Source organism: Schistocerca cancellata, chromosome 4, assembly GCF_023864275.1.
Source record: "Schistocerca cancellata isolate TAMUIC-IGC-003103 chromosome 4, iqSchCanc2.1, whole genome shotgun sequence".
NCBI lineage: Eukaryota > Metazoa > Arthropoda > Insecta > Orthoptera > Acrididae > Schistocerca > Schistocerca cancellata.
Genome location: NC_064629.1, coordinates 222,663,019 through 222,686,002, shown reverse-complemented (window position 1 = coordinate 222,686,002; position 22,984 = coordinate 222,663,019). Strand labels below are relative to the sequence as shown.

Genomic DNA, 22,984 nt, shown 5'->3' with positions numbered 1-22,984 from the left:
TGTAGCCAGAGGTGGCTAAGGACGCTATTACAGCTGGGTCTTTGCACACGGTTTGAAATTAAATTAACGTAAAATATTACGTAAGTGTGCTGTCGAATGATGTAGATCAGTGAATTGTGATTTGATAATTACTAAAATGTATTTTAGAAAGATTTTTTTAGATTGAGATTATTCTAAGATCGTAAGAATGTTAATGTAGATCATGGATAGCAGTATGTCATTTCGCGCCTAGGGGCGTCTTTACTGCGTTTCCTAGCGAAACTAGGGGTGTCGACTGGAGGATCTGTTGGGTGACATACGGGGTGTTTCACAAATCGTATTACACACTTCTAGAGGTTGTAGAAGGGACTTAGTAGATCAAGTTATACATAGGAACACATGTCCGAAAACGGCATCCGACGACGCCACAGAGCGTCGAAGTTATAGGCGCCGGCGCCTGTAAATGTGCGTACATACGGGGTGATTCCTTGATGATGTCACAAACTTTCTAGGATGAAATGAAATGAAATGTCGTGTGGCTAAGGCCTCCCGTCGGGTAGACCGTTCGCCTGGTGCAGGTCTTTCGGTTTGACGCCACTTCGGCGACCTGCGCGTCGATGGGGATGAAATGATGATGATTAGGACAACACAACACCCAGTCCCTGAGTGGAGAAAATCTCCGACCCAGCCAGGAATCGAACCCGTGACCTTAGGATTGACATTCCGTCACGCTGACCACTCACCTACGGGGGCCGGACACTTTCTAGGATGATGAAGAAGAATAAATGTATCAGTTTGAGGTTGGGGTCCCTGTCCTGGAAACGAACGAGTCGAAAGGTGCAAGCGAAAATCGTTCTGATACCTCTGACAGTGGAATATCTATCTGATACTGTTGTTAAGATTGTAGGGTAGGCAACTTTTAAAGGTGGTAGTATGGACCAAAACAAGGAAAAAAGTGTCCAGTAAATACGGGCTCTAAAATGCATGCATTTGCAACTATGACAGCTTCTTCCACAGAGATGTGTTTCACAGTAGCTAAGATGAACAAGCGCTCATAGCTCCTCACGTAAGCATTTTGGAGCCCATATTTACTGGACATTTTTTCTTGTCTCGAAGCATATTACCACCTCTGAAAGTTGCCCACCCTACAATCTTAGCAACAACAGTACCGGTACATGTAGAGGAAAGGTGCCTATTATGCGATAGTTCCCTAATATGAGGCACCCCAACTGTGCTCATGTTACGGATTGCAATCTGGTGGAGAGTTTCTTAAACACGTCTACTGCGTGCCAGATGACGACACAGCGAGTAGGACGCCGTAGTTGAGCCGGACACAGTACGTAGATATTGATACAAAATTTCTTGTGTTTGGAGTTTTTGCGACATCGGTGTTGAGACAATATTTCAGCTTAAAGGTGAGTGGATATTACTGTACTCTTTTATTGTTGTTATTTGTAATGGTATTACCTATAATTATTGACAATTAGGTTCATTTTCCAACAAACGTTGTTAGCAAGTGCGTGATTCTTTGTGTAAGATGGCGAAATTCCTAATATGCGATAGTATGGGGATCCAAATACGTGACAGTGTCGCATATTACGATACCTATCGCATATTGGGGTAACTCGTTCTCTCACGATTTTTTACATGTAATTTACGCAATATTATCATGAGATAACAATATTTCATCACTTATTGTAGTAAAATTTTGGCAACTGCGTTTATTTTAATTCGATTAAATTATCATAAACAGGGATTACTTTGACTAGTCTTATGATCAGAAATTGGAATGTTTTCTGGAACTTGATGGACGGTGCACCTGCATGATCAATATCAGCTTGACATCCAAGTGGCTGGATACAAACTCACATTTTTACTCAGTGGTTTGGTCATTTTGTGAGTCATGTAAAGCCATCTTCAAATGACCCTGTCATTTTGATTCTTGATGGGCATTATTCCCACACAAAGAATCTCAATGTGTTAGATAAAGCACGTTTAAACAATGTTCATATTGTATGTTTGCCACCTCATTCCATGCATAAAATGCAGCCACTTGACGTCGGATTTCTGGGGCCTTTGAAAACCTACTATGCCCAAGAGATAGAAACGTGGTTGGCAAGTAACCCAGGTCGTGTTATCACCCCATTATTAATAGTCAAGTTATTTGGGGCAGCTTACAACCGAGCAGCAACAATGGAAGCATCTGTGATTGCCTTCAGAAAAACAGGTGTCATCCCATGCAACAGAAACATCTTTAGGGAACATGAATTTTCAATTCATCGCCATGCTTACGCTCTTCAAGAAAGTGGTGCCAAAAACGAAAATGAAAATACTGATGGTGATGGTCAAGCTGTCAGCCCGGCACACATCAGACCTCTCCCACACATCGCAAAACTAGCTGGAGTTAGACTAATAGGTCAAACATCGCGTTAGTGCTCTGCTGCGTTACTAACTTCAACTCATTATGTGAAGCAGTTGCAAGAATCTAAACAGAAGAAATCAGAGGCTGAAGCTAAGAAAGCAGCGAGAAAGTTATTTGGGGAGAAGAGTGGAAAATCTTCCAATCGTAGACCTAAAGCAGAAGAATCGTGTAGTGACTCGGAATACGATGTCTATCTTGATGACAGTGGGGATTCAGACAGCAGTGATGACGATGACGCAGATTGTCTGTTCTGTACTGGGCGCTTTTCTGAAGGCAAACACGGGGAGAAATGGACACAGTGCAAGAAATGTTATCGCAGGGCTCATGAAGATTGCGGTGTCACAGAAGACAATTTTGTTTGCCCCGGATGTCGTAAATATAAACCTAAGTAGTGTGAAATGAGTGAAGGATAACAGAAATGAATGAACATGTAAAAATTGTATATTCATATGTCATTATTATGTAATAAAATAATTAAAGCAAAATATTATTACTGTCTCATATCGGGAAACCTTGATCTCATTTCTACGAAATGCCTTGTTTGTGAAGATCCAATAACTACTCTAAAACATTGTATATTACTGCAACTACGATAATTGTATGATAAAATTAAATAATGCAAGATCTTATTACCATCATAAAAAATACAATTGCACTTACTTTTAGGGCTTTCAAATGGGTTTACAAAAGTGTGTCTCATAATAGGCACCTTTCCTCTATTCCAATATCAGAAGTATCAGAACGATTTTCGCTTGTAACTTTCGACTCCTTCGTTTCTAGTACAGGGACAGTTACCTAATATTGATACATTTATCCTTCTCCAACATTCTTGACAGTCTTTAACATAATCACGGCGCTGGTGCCCGTAACTCTGACATTCTGTAGCGTCGCTGAATGACGTTTCCGGACAAGGGTTTCTATGTAAAACTCTATCTAACGTGTCCCCTGTACAATCTCTACCCGTGTGTAACACGAAGTGTAAAACCCCGTATAACGACAGGAAGGAGTCACTCTACTCACTCCATGAAGACGTCGCTCTCGCTGCGCGGTAGAATAAGCTTGGGCAGCACGACGGCCTTCTTGCGGCGGTTCTTGAGCGAGGCGAGCTGCAGCAGGTCCGGGGGCGCCATGGGTGAGTGCGGCGACAGAATGGTGAGGCGACGGTCCTGCGGTACTGGGGTGGTGAGCAGAGAGAGGTGCGAAGGCACGGCTGCGCGCCGCTCGCCGCCCACCGCGTACAGACCGCGCCGCCGCTCCGCCGACAGCGGCTCCTCGCCCCCAGACGCCGACGCCGACGCCGACGGTGGCTCCTCCCCCGACACGGCGCGCCGCTTCAGTCGGATCTCGCGCTCCAGGGACTCGAGCGAGCGCGCCTCCACCGACGTGGCGACGACGCGCCTCATGTCCCGCTCCGAAGACGTGAGGAAGCTCTGGCGGTGGTGGTGGTGCGCCTGCAGCTTGCCGGACTGCTGCTGGGTGACGGCGGTGCGCAGGCTCTCCATGGAGCGCGCCAATTCCGCGCGGCTCGCCGCCGCCGACAGCCATTGGCGGCCCTCCTGGCCGACGCTCGAAGTCTCGACCGAGTGCGCCTGCGTCAGGCTGCGCGGCGGCGACGCTTCCTCCTGTGACGACAGGGAGGACCCCTTGGACGAGCTGGAGCGGACGGCCAACTGCTGCGTCTCCTTCCAGCTGGCCACGTTCTCGGTCGAGCGGGCGCTGTAGATGGTGCCGCCGCCCGGCTTGTAAGCGCCCCCTGGAGCCCTCGTCGGTGAGGCGTTCGGACTAGTTTCTTCGGATTTAGCGTGAGACATCAGGAAGGATTTGGATGACGACGTCAGCTGAGTGGATGTCTTCCACGACACCACATTTTCGGTCGATTTCGAGGAGTATAGCGAGCTTTTGGTGGATGTGGTGCGAGACTGACGCGCCCCCAAGAAGGAAGCGACGTCGGTGTCGGGTTCGAATTCCGGCAGTGCGGCGGCGCCTTCGTCGCCGTCGCTAGCGTTCCCTACTGTATCGGAATCGTCATCGGAGGGTTGCTGCTGAGTTATAATCACGCCGTGCTGTCTAATGCTGGCCTGGCTAGACGACTGCACGCTGATGGTTGATGTCAGTGTTGCTGCATCTGTCTCCCCCCTCTCTGTGCTGGAAGTCGAGCGGCTCGAAGCACTGATGATCTCTTGCCTCGCTCGCGACTGCACTGTAACGTCCTCCTCTTCTTCCTCCATTACTCTGAGCTGTTTGAAACCGTAATATGTTAGAACATGTAACAAAGACATCACAAATACAAAAATGTAGCGTTGGCTCTAGTCGGTAAAACACTTTTCCGGAACGGAAAATACTTTTCAGGTGTGCGCCTTGCAAGGATAATCGAGTAACAGCTATTGACCGCTATATCTGACTAATACTATTATCGACGAAGAAATGTTTCGAATTATGTACCTTGCTCTAGAATGAGGAGCCCACACTAAAGCAGATACCGTTAATGGAAGTTGGACATGGATGTGGGAAGGAAAGGGCCGCTGCCTGATTTAAGGGCCCGTCCGGGAATTCTCCTGACGTCATTTAAGGAAGCCCCTTACAACCCAAAAAAAAAAAAGCGGGTGGACATGCATTGGCTCCTCGTACACACAGAACAGCTGTAAGTAGGCTGTTTAGGTTCTTATATTGGTAACGCCACCGCCACCTAGCGCTCTGTATGAAAATCACTGGCTGTGCTGTGTGCAGTCTGTGGCTGGGTGGCATTGTTGGAATTTGCTATTGTAGTGTTGGGCAGTTGGCTGTTAACAGCGCGTAGCGTTGCGCAGTTGGAGGTGAGCCGCCAGCAGTGGTGGATGCGGGGAGAGAAATGACGGAATTTTGAGAGCGGATGATCTGGACGTGTGCCCATCAGAAACAGTACATTTGTAAGAATGGATGCCATGAACTGCTATATATATTATGACTTCTGAACACTATTAAGTTGGCAGTATTGCCGCTCGCTGTATTGCAGTAGTTTGAGTAACGAAGATTTTTGTGAGGTAAGTGATTTGTGAAAGGTATAGGTTATTGTTAGTCAGGACCATTCTCTTGTGGGGATTATTAAAAGTCAGATTGCGTTGCGCTAAAAATATTGTGTGTCAGTTTAAGCACAGTGATGTATAATTTTTCTAAGGGGACGTTTCACAGCTACAAGGCTACACAATTAGCTTCGTGTCAGAACGGTCACAGCTCGTAATGAGTGACAGGAAGTCATGTGAAGCTGAAGTTGTATCGGAGGACCGCCAAGGAAGCGTTATAGACCCTCTTCTGTTCTTAATCCACAAGGGCTATTCGTTTATTGCGAAATGGAAACCACTGCGAAAATACCACGAAGCTTTGCACTGTTTTGTTGGATAATACCTTTAATATACATGCCGATTGCGTCATGTCACTCTTTTTTCAGTTCTGAGCATACGGTGAGCATGTAAAGATGCCTAGAAAACAGTGCCTCCCGCAAAGTGTGAGGGCGTGCTACGAGATTCAGACTGATTTCATGCAGCCCACATAACGTAACGGTCACGCATTACCTTCTTCATGACAATTCTTGGCCGCACGCTGCAGGGGCAACGAAAACGTTCCTGCAGCGTTTTCGATGGAAAGTATTTGATCACCATCATACTTTGTTCCCTCTCAGTTTTATCTCTGCTAACATGAACCGCTGGCTATGAAGACAATGTTTTGGCACAGACAACGAATTAAAAACCAGCGCAATGAATTGGCGGCAAGTACAGGCGGCTGCCTTCTATGACGAAGGTATTGGAGAGTTGGTACATCGCTACGGAAAATGTCTAACTCGGAGCGGCGAGTGTGTAGGCAGGTAGCTGGAAAGGGTAGTTAACTGTTGAAACTAACACATTTTTGATTTTCACTGTAGTTTCCATTTTGCGACCGACGGGGCCTAAATAAACTAAAAGCCTTTGTATATGAAAAATTTAGGAGACAATCGGAGCTACTGTTTGCAGATGATGCTGCATATTATCGTCTAGAAAAGTCATCAGAATCAAAACGAATTAGAAGATGATTAAGACAAGATTTCTATGCGGTGCGAAAATTTTCAGTTGACCCAAAAATCATGACGTCTTCCGCACGAGCGCTAAAAATTACATTATGTTTCGGTTAAACGACGATTAACGAAACACATTATCGGTTCATCTAAATACCTGGGGATGACAATTACAAAAGTCTTAAATTGGATCCATCACAAATAAAGTGTTGTAGGGAAGAAGAATCAAAGACTGCTTTTTACTGGCAGAACACTAACAGGGTGCAGCAAACCGAGTAAAACAGACTTCCTATAGTAAACTTAAGCGTCCTCTTCTGAAGTATTGCAGCGAGGTGTGGGATTTTTATCGAACAGGACTTCCGGAGGACATCGGCAAAGTTCAAAGAAGGGAAAATCGTTTTGTTTTATCGTGAAACAGGGGAGAAAGTGTCACGAATATGATAAAAGAGTTGTGGTAATAACCATTGAAAAAAATGTCGAGCTAGATGTTTTAACAGAATTTCAATCATCAACTTTTTCCTATGAATGTATATATATATTTGGCTGACTCCATCCTACAGAGGGAGAAATAACCGTCATAATAAAATAAGAAAAATAAGAGCTCTCATGGAAAGAGCTAGGTCTTCATTTTTTCCACATGAATCGTCTGCCAAAACACTTGAGTATGAACATCATAGCGATCATGCATATGTAGATGTAAGGGGAGAGATAAGGTTTTAAGAGACTGAAACGCAGTGGAATAGAATAGTTGGTGACAAAGATTTGGATAATGTGATGACAATAGCTTTTGTTATTAGGCCACTGGTGTGCGTATACACCGAAAATGATGTACCCATGTTGTTCCACCCCCTATATTTTAATCGCTATATCAAAACTCCACATCAGCTCTTCTGACCAAGAAGGTAAGAACATATGACAACACACTCAGTTCTATTTTTGGAAATATAAATGTGTAATTACTGCGTGTGTAAAGATATATTTTGTCTTGCAAATACCAAATAATATCTGGTTTATGATGATTGTGAATCTATTGGTCGTAATTAGCAGACAACAGCACTGCAACGCGAGTACCTTGATGCTTATATTTTCAGAGTTATGAAACGATTAGTTTCCATAAACATGCTACATGTGGGACCATAAGCCGATATAATTACGCAGAAAAATCCACTGTTAGGCTCAGCAAACGAACAACTTTGTACAGAAGGCACTGCGTTCGGCATAAGCATTAAGACTAAGTCTGTCAGCAGTAACATGCACCCAAGTCACTGGACCGACAGGTAAGTTTAACCTTAATTTTAGACAATGATGTCTTTAAGCAAGTAGAACATCGTGACAGTAACAGTCACTGTTTTCAACATTCGCTTGTTTCCCGGCTTTGTTCCACGCAAAGGCGTATGTGTATACGAATGAAATGATAGTGTTTATGCATACTGCGAGTGACCAGTCGCCGTATTGTATAGATTGTTTACATGTGGATAGAAACGATTAAGCAACGCTATTTCTGACAGGACTAAGTTGTACGAAAGCGTCTAAACATATGCCGAACAACGTATACAGTGTTTCCAGCGCTTCGTGCGAAGATTGACAGCCGACTTACTCAATAAAAGCAAATTTACCAACGAGTGTAAATATTCAAAAGCATTTTATACTGACGTGCATCTTCATATTTTTACTGAGTACTGATTTACTCAATAGATTTCAAAGTGCAGCCTCAGAAACTTCATTTCTTGAACTGATATTTCGATCGTATAGTTTTTCGGCCGAAATATCAACTGAAGGAACCGAGCTTCTGAAGTTGCACGCCCGAATTCTAATGAACCAGATTTTATATTGTGAGATATCACCACATATGGTGCGACTTTACTCTCCACTTCTTTAGCCAAAAAATTAATAGATAACTCAAGCAGTTGTTTAAGAAGGTACAAGTAGATGAATCTAACCATCGGTAATGTTTATGTAAGGTACTAAGGCTTCGAATACGAACATGTTAGTTCAGGCTTACCCGTTAGTGTTACGGATATCAACTGAAATACAAGTACTCTCTGTCACATATCGTCTACATCTACATTCATCATACACTCCTGGAAACTGAAATAAGAACACCGTGAATTCATTGTCCCAGGAAGGGGAAACTTTATTGACACATTCCTGGGGTCAGATACATCACATGATCACACTGACAGAACCACAGGCGCATAGACACAGGCAACAGAGCATGCACAATGTCGGCACTAGTACAGTGTATATCCACCTTTCGCAGCAATGCAGGCTGCTATTCTCCCATGGAGACGATCGTAGAGATGCTGGATGTAGTCCTGTGGAACGGCTTGCCATGCCATTTCCACCTGGCGCCTCAGTTGGACCAGCGTTCGTGCTGGACGTGCAGACCGCGTGAGACGACGCTTCATCCAGTCCCCAACATGCTCAATGGGGGACAGATCCGGAGATCTTGCTGGCCAGGGTAGTTGACTTACACCTTCTAGAGCACGTTGGGTGGCACGGGATACATGCGGACGTGCATTGTCCTGTTGGAACAGCAAGTTCCCTTGCCGGTCTAGGAATGGTAGAACGATGGGTTCGATGACGGTTTGGATGTACCGTGCACTATTCAGTGTCCCCTCGACGCTCACCAGTGGTGTACGGCCAGTGTAGGAGATCGCTCCCCACACCATGATGCCGGGTGTTGGCCCTGTGTGCCTCGGTCGTATGCAGTCCTGATTGTGGCGCTCACCTGCACGGCGCCAAACACGCATACGACCATCGTTGGCACCAAGGCAGAAGCGACTCTCATCGCTGAAGACGACACGTCTCCATTCGTCCCTCCATTCACGCCTGTCGCGACACCACTGGAGGCGGGCTGCACGATGTTGGGGCGTGAGCGGAAGACGGCCTAACGGTGTGCGGGACCGTAGCCCAGCTTCATGGAGACGGTTGCGAATGGTCCTCGCCGATACCCCAGGAGCAACAGTGTCCCTAATTTGCTGGGAAGTGGCGGTGCGGTCCCCTACGGCACTGCGTAGGATCCTACGGTCTTGGCGTGCATCCGTGCGTCGCTGCGGTCCGGTCCCAGGTCGACGGGCACGTGCACCTTCCGCCGACCACTGGCGACAACATCGATGTACTGTGGAGACCTCACGCCCCATGTGTTGAGCAATTCGGCGGTACGTCCACCCGGCCTCCCGCATGCCCACTATACGCCCTCGCTCAAAGTCCGTCAACTGCACATACGGTTCACGTCCACGCTGTCGCGGCATGCTACCAGTGTTAAAGACTGCGATGGAGCTCCGTATGCCACGGCAAACTGGCTGACACTGACGGCGGCGGTGCACAAATGTTGCGCAGCTAGCGCCATTCGACGGCCAACACCGCGGTTCCTGGTGTGTCCGCTGTGCCGTGCGTGTGATCATTGCTTGTACAGCCCTCTCGCAGTGTCCGGAGCAAGTATGGTGGGTCTGACACACCGGTGTCAATTTGTTCTTTTTTCCATTTCCAGGAGTGTATTATGGCGAAGGGTACTTTAAATACCACTGCCACTTACTACCTTTCCTGCAGTACGCGGAAAGAACAATTGTTGCTATCCCTCCGTGTGAGCTCGAATCTCTCTAATTTTGCGTTCGCAGTCTTTTCGGAGAGAGACAAGTAGGAGGAAAATATGTAGTACTAGATCATACCATTATGAACGTATAGCTTGTCTGAATCTGGAGATGAATGATCCGTCTCCGTAAAGCTTTCGGTCTCAGTAAATGAACCTGTGACGAAACGCCCTGTTCGTCTTTGGATCACCTCCACTTCCTCTATAATTCTAGCGATGGTCTGCGGCTTGCAATTGTAGATGTAGATGTACACACTAATGATATTACATTTCACAGCACTGAATAGAAGTACGCTCCTAAAGCTGTGCTGTACTTATTACCAAGGAGCAAGGAATCGAAATTAGCAAAAACATAACAGAGCAGTGACGACGAACATGACAGAATGGCATCTCCGCATAAAACGACAGTAATTCACTTAAACCGCTCGTGTCTTGAAGCTGAGGTAGCGTTTGCTGTTAAATATATTAAGAGTACCTAAAATAGTGGACAATTTTTAAGGATCGGATTCCTTACGTGAAAGTAAGAACAGTTTTATTGGTATGGTTCTAGCTAGAAACATTCAGTTTTCGAGCTGCGAAACAGTGAAGTACGGCTACGTTTTCTCATTTCTATGCGTGTTTTGACTATATCGTAAGAATTCGAGACCTGAATTTTTTGAAGATAGGTGGGTATCAGAGGGCTATACTTCACGTATGGTACGAGGCGAGCTGACCATCTAGTGTAAGCACAATAGACTTCGTGTGTAGCGTGTGTTACGTTGATGGCTAAGCAAACTTTTGTATGTGATGATGCAGCCTTTATTGTATAGTTGGCGGAGCATGAGAGAGTACGCACCATGGTAAGAACACTTCAGGCTAATCGGAACCCATTGCGGCGGCGAGCTGAAACACGTATTCCGGTGAAAAATGGGCACTTTTAATATTTTGTGTAGGATGTTGTCACTCACTCCTAAAATAACATACATTACATGATAAGTGCAATGCACAGATGTCTTAACTTACATAATATGAGTCACGGTTTGATAACTTCGATACTGAGCATTCACGGGCGCAACTAAATTTGATTTTACTTATTACTTTTAGGTGAGAAATCTGATCCCTGCCCCATATTTTAAGTACTATATGCGTACCTAATGGCAAGTTCTCCATTATTGTCAACACAAATGCGTTTATATGCATTTCATGTAGTGTTATGCGAAAATGCTTCTCTGTCGTATGCTCTATTAAATAATTGTAAATTTTGACTCTTCATACCTTTCTAATTAGAAATAAGCCAAAATTAGAATGTTGGTAGCACACTTCATCTAAGCAAGGTTTCTGTCATTGTCTGATTACGTGACTCGGGCGGGGCTAGCGAGTCGGTGTGCAATTTGTGAGCGTTTGCCTGTTCGTATCCTCTCCATGCACCCTCCTCAAGAAAACTGAACAACACGATAAACATTGGATCAATAAGACAACGAGAGATCTGTCTATCAACCGATGTTAATGAGTCTTAAACTCACCGTTTTGAAATCATGTAACTCTGACTAAAAAAATGGTTCAAATGGCTCTGAGCACTATGGGACTTAACAGCTGTGGTTATCAGTCCCCTAGAACTTAGAACTACTTAAACCTAATTAACCTAAGGACATCACACACATCCATGCCCGAGGCAGGATTCGAACCTGCGACCGTAGCAGTCGCACGGTTCCGGACTGCGCGCCTAGAACCGCGAGACCACCGCGGCCGGAACTCTGACTAAAAGAAGGGGATTAAAATTAGGTAGGTATTATGCGTGAGCTATATGCATACCTGGAAAAAATTACATTGATATGTTGATTGAACTCCATATAAAATTCATTTTACTCTTTGAAAAATTCCCGCCCTTTCATCGTGGATGGTGAACGGAAAGCACTGTTTCTCAAAACAGTATTTACATTCGGAACTTCCTTGGAAGGTAGGAGATGAATTATTGCGGAAGGAAAGCTGTGAGGACGGGTTGTGAATTGTGTTTGGGTAGCTCAGTTGCTAGAGCAATTACCTGCAAAAGACAAATGTACCGAGTTCAAGTCTCGGTCAGACACACAGTTTAAATTTGCCAGGAAGATTCGTATCAGCGCGCACACTGCTGCAGAGTGAAAATTTTAATCTGGAAGTTTTTACATATGTATCATCACATGATTAGAAATTTCAGTAACATAAATGTTCACCAGTTTTGGTGGGATTTCCGCCCTTATCACAATTAGAACTCCCCTCGCGAACTTTTTTAACAGACGAGGTATATCGTACTCTATACGTTTTTCCAATATCCATATTACTTATCTGTGGCTTTTTAGGGCATTTTACATAAAACAGAGCCCTCTTCGTTTTAATTTGTTGACTACGATCCGTAACAACCTGTCAGCTAGTGATGGTGAAGGTGGTGCAAGGGTTTTTAATACCAAACTTAGCCGCATGGCCTGGGGCACCTTGCCACGGTTCGCGCGGCTCCCCACGCCGGGGTTCGAGTCCTCCCTCGGGCATGTGTGTGTGTGTTGTTCTTGCCGTAAGTTAGTTTAAGTTAGATTAAGTCGCGTGTAAGCCTAGGAACCGATGACCTCAGCAGTTTGGTCCATAGGAACTTACCACACATTAAAAAGAAAAAAGAAAACATACCAAACTTCGACCTTACAGAAGGAGCTAGCATCTAAATAAACTACAAGGGGAGTTAATACAACTAGCAAGTAGATCGGATAACAATCGACAAAAAAGAATATAAACACATCGTTAATACGGCTGAAGGCTACCTTTTAGTATGCTTAACGACACCGCCACGACGTTCTGGGAACGTAATTAAAAGTCAGTCAGCGCAGCGATGACGCAGTTTACTACGCGTTATACGGTAACGTGCATCATTAAACTTACACTGCTGCGCGCAGTCACTGTCGCAGTATGCATGAGCGTGGTTTAACAGCTGGTGTCTTTTCTGAGTCTGGATAAGTCCCCTCTGCAAGTGATAGAAGGCTGTAGTAGGAGTTTTGTAACACCCTGTATAACACCAGTATAGCAGGCTACATATACAAATCAAATTTTATATTTGAGCTAAGGAAACTGATCTCGCTCATGCCTCGTCATTATTCGTACTCAGGTTATTTGACAGCGTTACACACTAAAGCGGCAACAGAAGCAAAAACATCCCAGTATACACCAGGCCGGAAACTAGCTGAACGAGGAATAATCGCGAATGTGTGTATATGAGCCGCAACTGACTTCAGTACGAAGTAGTAACCCAGGTAGTATAAAGGAATTTGAAAAGTAAACGGTTACATTAAGTCCCGCAGAATTTGGTTCAAATTTCACCCACGGCCCATGGTTAGCAATGTGATACATGCATGATGGGATCCCGGCACATTTTCCTGCTGAAGGAAGACGACGTCTAACGCGTCAAAACTCTCGTTGATAAGGTTCCAGAATTGTAGCAGCAATTTGTACAGTCTTGTCAAAATTCATGAATTAATTGGAGGGTGTTTAAAATATTTCTTAAGTCACCGCAGAGACGAGTGCAATATAGCATCCAAATGCTCTCTTACTTGTGTGGAAATCTCATTCACTGGTGAGAGTGTGCAGTACATCTGCAACGCGAGTGCGCTGAAGTAGTATTTATTCTTGAGGTAGGCAATGAGTGAAACTGGGACCTAACTAGTTTAGGTTTCAAATACATTTGTACGCTATGTCACACTGAAGTTCAAATGGTTCAAATGGCTCTGAGCACTATGGACTTAACTTCTAAGGTCATCAGTCCCCTAGAACTTAGAACTACTTATACCTAATTAACCTAAGGACGGCACACACATCCATGCCCGAGGCAGGATTCTAACCTGCGACCGTAGCGGTCGCGCGGTTCCAGACTGTAGCGTCTAGAACCGCTCGGTCACTCCGGCCGGCTATACTGAAGTCAGTGGCACACATTCACAATTATAAAGCAAAAGGATCCTTTGCAGCTCCATATTTATTGCTTTTGCTTCTCTGATCGTATATTTGCAGCCTTTTCAGGCTTTCGCTGTTAATTATTTACACTTTCCATAACTTAATCGATGTCTTGCCGACATACTGTATTTTTGCTGTCGTCTCGCGAATGCATTCTATTTAACTGACGTCTTAATTGACGAAGTTTTTGCTTATTAAGTTCTATGGAAGTTCCTTCATAAGTAATCTTTCAGTAACAAATGAATAAAAATTCCGATGCGAGCTATATGTCATTAACGCTTGCTACACAGCTAAATACAATTTCACGGCGTGCTCAATGGAAACTGTCGTACAGACTAATAACATACAGTGTAATAAAACAAACTCACAGGATGCAGCAACCAACCGCAAATTCTGGATAATTAAAACGGCCACAGTTAATGGATGTACGTACATATCGCTTGCATATACATATATATATGACACTGTACTCTAAACCCGAATTCAACCAAGTTAGTACTGGGCACTTGTTCTTCACGAATGCAAAACACAGTTGTCAGTTTTAGACTGGGACGTGCACCTGATAGAGGCGGACCAGCGATACGAGTGAACATGAAGAAGCTGTCGTCCTTCACAGCGTTAAGTGGTTTGAGTAACACGCTGAGCGTCTGCTGCCGAGATAAGGACAGACGTGCTAAGAGATACCTCGTGCTCGCTACAGCTGTAACATCTCACACACTGAAGGTACAGCGCCTTATCGGCTCTTACTTGTACTTTTTCTGTGAATGAAGTACTCGGAAGAACAACTTTACACTGGAGCTGATATTCCATTTTCCTCCCTCAGAGCAAGAAAATTTTCCGTAAGCAAATGAAGCATCTGGCTGAGTTGTCATACTGACGTCACTGTCTCTTGCCTTGTTCAGCACCGATTAGGTAATATATTAGAAGGCTACATCTCATCATTCGTCTGAGACGATTTAAGGCGGCCATAGGAGATACGAATCCGGAATAAAACTTACTACGCACAGCAGTTTGTGTGCTGGGTTGAACTACACGCTACTAATCCAAGTCGGTACCTGTTTCCTTGCTTCTTTAACGCAATACCTTCCCTATTGTATTTATAATAGACTGCATCGCAGACAGACCCAGATCTTCACGCAATAATCTTCCTCATCTTTCAGTGAACATGGATTTACGGGTGCAGCTCTCACGGGCTTCTACAGGGTGCAGAACTTTTATGTGCCATAAAGCACATGAAAACAACTTGAGTAAGAAATTAAGGTTCGAAAACAACTAGATTTTTCGTTAGGAACCCACAAGCCGAAGTGATAGAGCAATGTGAAATAATAATACGAAGCGTTACATTTTGAGTCATTTTTATTACTGACCCATTGTTACTGTAGGCTGGGCACAATATTTATACTTTCACTTACTCAGCAGGAAGTATATCTGCTGAGAAGGGTCAGTCGAACTTGACGATGGATGTATGTCAGGTAGCTGAAGATTTCGAAAGCCTATGGAATGCGAGACTGCGAAGTCTTGTACTGTCTCCCCAGTTTTGGTTTGAGCCAAATATCTCTCCTATTACTACAGAGAATTGTTCACTAGGATCAAGTATGGAAATAAAGACTGCTTAGAACTACGCCTACAAGAGAAATCCTACGTGTTTCCTTGGCATTTTCTTAGGTATATCTGTATGATTAGGTGATGTAGCTAATAAACCGGCCAAATATGTAAAATTAGTTTTTCTGTACCCTGTATAGCCGACTGGCAGTAGGTTAACGCTTGCTGTGTGCGAAAATAATTCTGTCGTTCATTTCCTGTTTTATTTCGCACTGACTGGATGATTAATTAACAACAGCTTTGTTTCTTTAAAAATGCTGAAAAAATTATTGTCGTGTTGTGCACAATTCATCGGTAAAATTCACGTGATGAAAACTGAAAACTACCTGCTGCCATAGAGAAACTATCGAGAATGCAGAAGCTAAAATCGAGGTAGAACACGTGTCAGCATTTCTCGTGGCTAGCTACTCTAAACGTCGAAACACGATTTCATTATATATCTTCGAAGCAGATGTATGGAAATACAGTAAAGCTGTAGTCAACTGGAAGGCTAGTTTTAACATAAACTGTCCTTAACTGTACAAAGGCATTTAGTAGGACGAATCGACTCGTGGCATGCGTCTGACCTGAGCTCCAGTGCACCTAACCTATTTTAGGGGGACCTACAGTACAGCTTGAAATACGGCGGTACACTTAAAACAAAGAAAGTATTGTCGAAGGAGAAAGTCATTTTCACTGTCAAATCTACAATTTTTGGTACCTGAAAAAAAGTCTTGTCTGAACAGTTTGTGTTACTGCTACACATTTAGTAAAGCTCTGTTTCAGCGTAAAATGATGCTACGACATTAAATGGGTCCATCACATTCAGCGCCGTCACATGAGAACATTTACTGCGCGAAAATACAGGTTATGATTACGGTAATTGGAGGCTGATTGGAAATTGGTAACTGAAACTAACGAACACGTCATTAAAGGCACTACTACATCTACACCTACAGCTACATACACATTCCGAAAACCACCGCACAGTGCATGGCGGAGGCCACCTTTTACCACAACTAGGCACTTCTTTCCTGTTCCACTCGCATTCAGAGCGAGGCAAAAACGACTGTCTAAAAGCCCCCGTAAGATCCCTTATTTCTCGAATTCGTCTGAGCCAAACAAAAACGTAGGCATGACGAAGTACCACTGAGTAAAAGAGAAACACACGAAGCTGGCTGTGCATACTCATCAATAATTGCCATTTCAGTACGATCTCGTTATCAACAGAAATCTGGAAGAGTAAATAATGTTTCTTATCAGATTTATACAGACTGTTTCTCACTGAATTTACCAATTCCAATAGCACGTTACTGTCCATTTCTCGTTTCTTACTCTAGCTTTATTGGTAACAACGCATTAAATTCCTAATTTTAATGAATAAGTGAAATTTCCGTGACAGAAGTCGCTAATAGCTTTAATGAATTTCATGAAAGGCATTCCGAAGAAACACCCTTATTTCATTTGAGTGTAACCAGTTTCGTCCTCCTTGGCCATTATGAAGTGCAGAGTAAATGACAGTCACATTAAAAACCATGTAGTCACATATCCGAAGAGTTGTCGCTGTCAAATAACTCGAATCAGAGTAATGAATGAAATACTTGCGAGATTGTTACTAGTGAAAATTTGTATATTCCGTACTAAAACATTTATCCATATGGAAATACCTATCACACTCGCGCAGCGACTACATTGTGTCACTGAATTAAGGGAAGCTAGCCCCAATACGTCAAACGATAAGTTCTGGGAGTTGGCCAAATCCATCCAATGGGATGGCCACTTACAGACGAGTAAGCCCTCACTCAATGAAATGAAGTAGGGACGAGACCACTTAACAGAGGGTATTGGTGCAGAGACTGGTAGTCAGGTCGTATACACCATGGTCTCTCATCCTTAACGTAACAGATTTTTTTCCTGCCAACGAGTACTAAAAATAGCTTTGTGTCGAGTGCCAACGTACAAGACAGCATAACCGACCTTGGCAGCAGGACAAGTTCACTCATGCACTCATTCATACATGTAGTCTGTGAATATATATTCCAAAATTCACTTATTTTCGCTGCCTGTAGCCTACACAAGGTGACGGTCTGTTCTTCAGCCTACAGATATCTCTCTCTCTCTCTCTCTCTCTCTCTCTCTCTCTCTCTCTCTCTCTCTCTCCCCCTCCCTCCCTCCCTCCCTCCCTCCCTCCCTTTCTCTCTCTGTTCTTCATAGTACGAAACAAGATGAAAAGTTATAAACCAGGCAATGAAAGACTGCCTTTGTAAGTTGAAAATGTACTTATTTTTGGCGGCGTAGTCCCATTTCAGGTCAATACATTGAAAGTAAAGTTCCTTGCACTGAAGAAATATTGTGAACTGCTAGTCTGGGAATCCATCCGTCCATGGCTGGCATTACCCACATTACCCCTATTGTATAACCAATGTATAGTATGATAACTGACAAGATTACAGAGGGGAAAACAAACATGTCAAATGACCAGACGGAAAGTTCATAATTTTATGGAAAAAAGATTGGTTTGAACACGGATAACCCCCTTCTTAGTCCGACACCGTGACCACACAACCACGACGGCATGGTTCTTGTAATTCGATCGATGGTACACATCTTGAGCTTGGATCGTTCACTGTTTCTATTCTGCTTCGTTTTTCACAGTTGAGTACACCTTCTTATTTTCATGCTATTTCATATAACACAATTTCTTCGTCTGCGTATGAGGAATGTGTCCTGCAATTTGTGTCGTACGTTTTTGTTACACCATGTGTACATGTACACCTTCCACTGTATCCCACATCAACAAATGGTGTATGACGGAGGTTACGCGATGTACCATGAACCTCAATACTCCCCCCTCCTGTTCCACTCGGAAATAGTTAGCGGGAAGGTTGTCGGTAACCTGCAGTGCAGTTTCTATACTACTCTCGTAATCTTTTCACGAGATCTTGCAGGAAGTAGACATGTCACCGCTAAAGTAATGCCTGTATGGTAGAACTCATATTGGAGTTTTGCTGGGCAAATCAGTGTCTTAGTGTTGATAAAGCAATATATTATTCACATAATTGATATCACATTTCGGACATAGAAATAAAATTTCAAGATCTTCTTTCTTCATTAATCCCATGTGATCATGCGATACGAAAAGATTTTAGGTGAAGAAACGGTGTCTGAAAAGAGCACTATTGTTCTGGTCAAATGCAAACACTCATGTCTTTGACATATCGTAGCAAAACTGTCGTTTTTGGATATATTTATTTATCGTTAAATGATTTAATGGTAACTAGAATACTGAGCTTGGTTTTTAAACAAGTTAACACACTGACGCTGCACAAATATTACTGTCAGACAGCTACAACACAACTGTTACGTCGTTACTTTCCAATTATACTAGAAAATATGCAACGAAATTTCGAAATCATCCAGTCTATGGTAATTTCCCATTATACCGTTGAACTTAACGTCTTCATAGTTATTGGACCATGTCTTTCAGTGTATAATACCTTGCGACAACGACACAACTTGACAGTCAGCTTTCTTACACTTGATGACAATAATGACGCAAGTCATTGGGAGCTCGTGATTAGCAACTGGATGAAAGCGGTTTAGCAAATGAAAAAAAATCCAGTAACGAAATGAAATAAAAAGTATTCCGATACACAGCATTACTTATCGATATCATCTAGTGGTGTTCACGGTTTCTTTCATTCATAACGCGTTTTCTCAAGGGTGGGAAGAGCGCAACTTGGATTCGTGAAGCCAGCAATGCTTCTAGCACAGAATGTGGTTGTATGTTCACGCTGGTGTTTCGTAGTAGGAAGAGGCTTAATGGATTGTATGTGACTGATTTAAATGAGAGAGAGAGAGAGAGAGAGAGAGAGAGAGAGAGACTTCCTCTGAATACTCAAGTATATAGCTTTTGTTTTAATTTCTGAGCTAAGTAGTGACAATCACTTATGTCCAGTTAAGAATGTGTAGCCTGAATTGAGTGTGTTGGGTTAAACACAGCCACAGGAGTTGGTGCGAAGCGCGTCCTTCCGCTGCAGGCGACGAGTTAGCCGTCTGCTAATGCCTTGGCCACCCAAGGCGATTCCGGCGGTCGTTTAAACTCAGCCAGTGGTCGGCGCACTTCTGTTCAGGCACCCATGAGTCTGCAAACTACCTTACAGGAACTTTGCTACTGGCTAATTCATCTCCTCTACTAGGTTACAGTGTTACGAAAACAAGCTGCATCAGCGAGCCAGGTAAAATAAAATCATTATCTTTACTTGTTGCTGACGCTAATGACATGACAGCATTTTGTACAGGGTGGGCCAAATAAAACTGGCCCTGAAAATATTTATGAGACTGACACGGAATTAAGGTTTTAATGAACAGGAGAACGACCCATCACAGGGAATGCCGGAAACCCTGAGTTCGCTGCACAAATCGGTTGATGTCATATTTCTGCGCATGTACATCTCCCGCATGCTCTTTCTTGAGTACTTCACTGTGTCGTTAGTTTTGAGTGAGTGAGAGCAGCAGACGTGTTTAGTGACAAGCTGAGTGCAACATAAACTGGTGCTCACGATAAAAAGTGCGTGTCCATTTTCGAGTGTTATTTGCGAAGCTCAGTTAAAAAAAAATGACTCTGAGCACAATGCGACTCAACTTCTGAGGTCATCAGTCGCCTAGAACTTAGAACTAATTAAACCTAACTAACCGAAGGACATCACACACATCCATGCCCGAGGCAGGATTCGAACCTGCGAGCGCAGAGGTCACGCGGTTCCAGACTGAAGCGCCTTTTAACCGCACGGTCACACCGGCCGGCTGAAGCTCAGTTAGTGGGTACCCTGTGTGCAGCTGTTTTCACGGGAGTTTAAGACTGGAAGTGTTTCGGCAAAACCTCCAGCAAAATCTGAAAAGAAAAATTTAGTGACACAACGGCGGTGAAACCGACTCTGTACAGAATAAAAACCGTAAATGCCTAAAAAAAGAGTTTGAACACCAGAAAATGCTGTACTGAATACAATGAGGTGACGGAAGTCATGGGATACCTCCTAATACCGTGTCAGAACTCCTTTTGCCCGACGTAGTGCAGCAACTCGACATGGCATGGACTCAACGCGTTGCTGAAAGTCCCGCAGAAATTATGAGCCATATTGCCTCTATAGTCGTCGATAACTGCGAAAGTATTGCCAATGAAAGATATTGTGCACGAATTGATCTCTCGATTTTGTCCCATAAATTTTCGATGTCCGCAGCTCGTGGTCGTGCGGTAGCGTTCTCGCTTCCCCCGCCCGGGTTCCCGGGTTCGATTCCCGGCGGGGTCAGGGATTTTCTCTGCCTCGTGATGACTGGGTGTTGTGTGATGTCCTTAGGTTAGTTAGGTTTAAGTAGTTCTAAGTTCTAGGGGACTGATGACCATAGATGTTAAGTCCCATAGCGCTCAGAGCCAAATTTTCGATGGGTGGCCAACTCATTCGCTCGATCTGTCCAACCAGTCGTGAACAATTACGGCCGGGTGACATGGCGCATTGTCATCCATAAAAACTCCATCGTCGTTTGGGAACATTAAGTACGTGAACAGCTGCAAATTGTCTATAAGTAGCTGAACACAACGATTTTCAGTCAATAATAGGTACAGTTGTGCAAGCGAACCCAGTCCATCCCACGTAAACACAGCCCAAATCATTATGGAGCTACCATAAGCTTGCATAGCTACTTGTTGACAATTTGGGTCCATGGCTTCATTGTGTCTGGGCCACACTCGAACCCTACCATTAGCTCTTACCAACTGAAATCGAGACTTGGTTGACCAGGCCACGGTTTTCCAGTCGTCTAGAGTTCAATCGATATGATCACGAATCAAGTATAGGCGCTGCAGGCGATGTCGTGGTGTTAGCAAAGGAACTCGCGTTGGGCGTCTGCTGACATATCCCATTAACGCCAAATTTTGCCGCATTGTCCTAACGGATACACTGATTTCTGCGGTTATTTGATGCAATGCTGCTTGTCTGTTGGCACTGACAACTCTACGCTAGCGCCTCTGCTCTCGGTCGTTAAGTGAAGGCCGTGACCACTGCGTTGCCCGGAGTGAGAAGTGACGCCTGAAATCTGGTATTCTCGGCACACTCTTCACAATGTGAATCTCGGAATATTGATTTCCCTAACGATTTCCGAAATGGAATGTCCTATGCGTCTAGCTCCAACGGCCATTCCGCGTTTAAAGTCCGTTAATAGCCGTCGTGCAGCCATAATCACGCATGAAACATTTTCACATGAATCACCTGAGTACAAATGACAGCTCCGCTAGTGCACAACTCTTTTATACTTTTTGTACGCGATATTGCCACCATCTGCGTTGTATATATCGCTATTCCACGACTTTTCTCACCACCGTGTATATTCTGGGCCAGTTTTGTTTTGCTACCTTGTGTTAACATCGGTGATCGGCAATAGCAGCGTTACGTAAAGAAAAGTAGTTTTGACAATATGACATAGAAAATTTTGGGGGATATACAGATTGGACAACGGAACAAATTTACCAACATCTACATCTATATTTATACTCCGCAAGCCACCCAACGCTGTGTGGTGGAGGGCACTTTACGTGCCACTGTCATTACCTCTCTTTCCTGTTCCAGTCGCGTATGGTTCGCGGGAAGAACGACTGTCTGAAAGCCTCCGTGCGCGCTCTAATCTCTCTAATTTTACATTCGTGATCTCCTCGGGAGGTATAAGTAGGGGGAAGCAATATTTTCGATACCTCATCCAGAAACGCACCCTCTCGAAACCTGGACAGCAAGCTACACCGCGATGCAGAGCGCCTTTCTTGCAGAGTCTGCCACTTGAGTTTGCTAAACATCTCCGTAGCGCTATCACGCTTACCAAATAACCCTGTGACGAAACGCACCGCTCATCTTTGGATCTTATCTGTCTCCTCTGTCAACCCGACCTGGTACGGATCCCACACTGATGAGCAATATTCAAGTATAGGTCGAACGAGTGTGTTGCAAGCCACCTCCTTTGTTGATGGACTACATTTTCTAAGGACTCTCCCAATGAATCTCAACCTGGCACCCGCCTTACCAACAATTAATTTTATATGATAATTCCACTTCAAATCGTTCCGCACGCATACTCCCAGATATTTTACAGAAGTAACTGCTACCAGTGTTTGTTCCGCTATCATATAATCATACAATAAAGGATCGTTCTTTCTATGTATTCGCAATCTGAAAGGTATCAGATCGGCATAAGATGTTTGTTACTCTCAAAAAATTGTGAGCTGACTAAAAGTGCCTTTTCCAACTAATGTAACTACAATACAACACAAAATATGTGCTTAGAGGTTCCGTCTCCCTCAGCCCACCTCCCTGTCAAGCTGTGACGTGGTCACACATCAAGCCATTAAATGAGAGAGGAATGTTGAAAGTTTCTAGCCTGTTAGCCACGAGGTTCT

General features: G+C 44.0%; 1 protein-coding gene across 1 annotated transcript in view; it reads right to left on the bottom strand.

The window, feature by feature from the left end:
• Positions 1-3,417: 3,417 nt before the first annotated feature.
• LOC126184032 (uncharacterized) overlaps positions 3,418-22,984 on the bottom strand; it is a 70,557-nt gene continuing 50,990 nt past the window's right edge. The window contains exon 2 of the mRNA XM_049926390.1: positions 3,418-4,638. Within this exon, the coding sequence (XP_049782347.1) occupies positions 3,418-4,629 (1,212 nt within the window). The 5' untranslated portion in view covers positions 4,630-4,638. The remainder of the gene's footprint in view (positions 4,639-22,984) is intronic.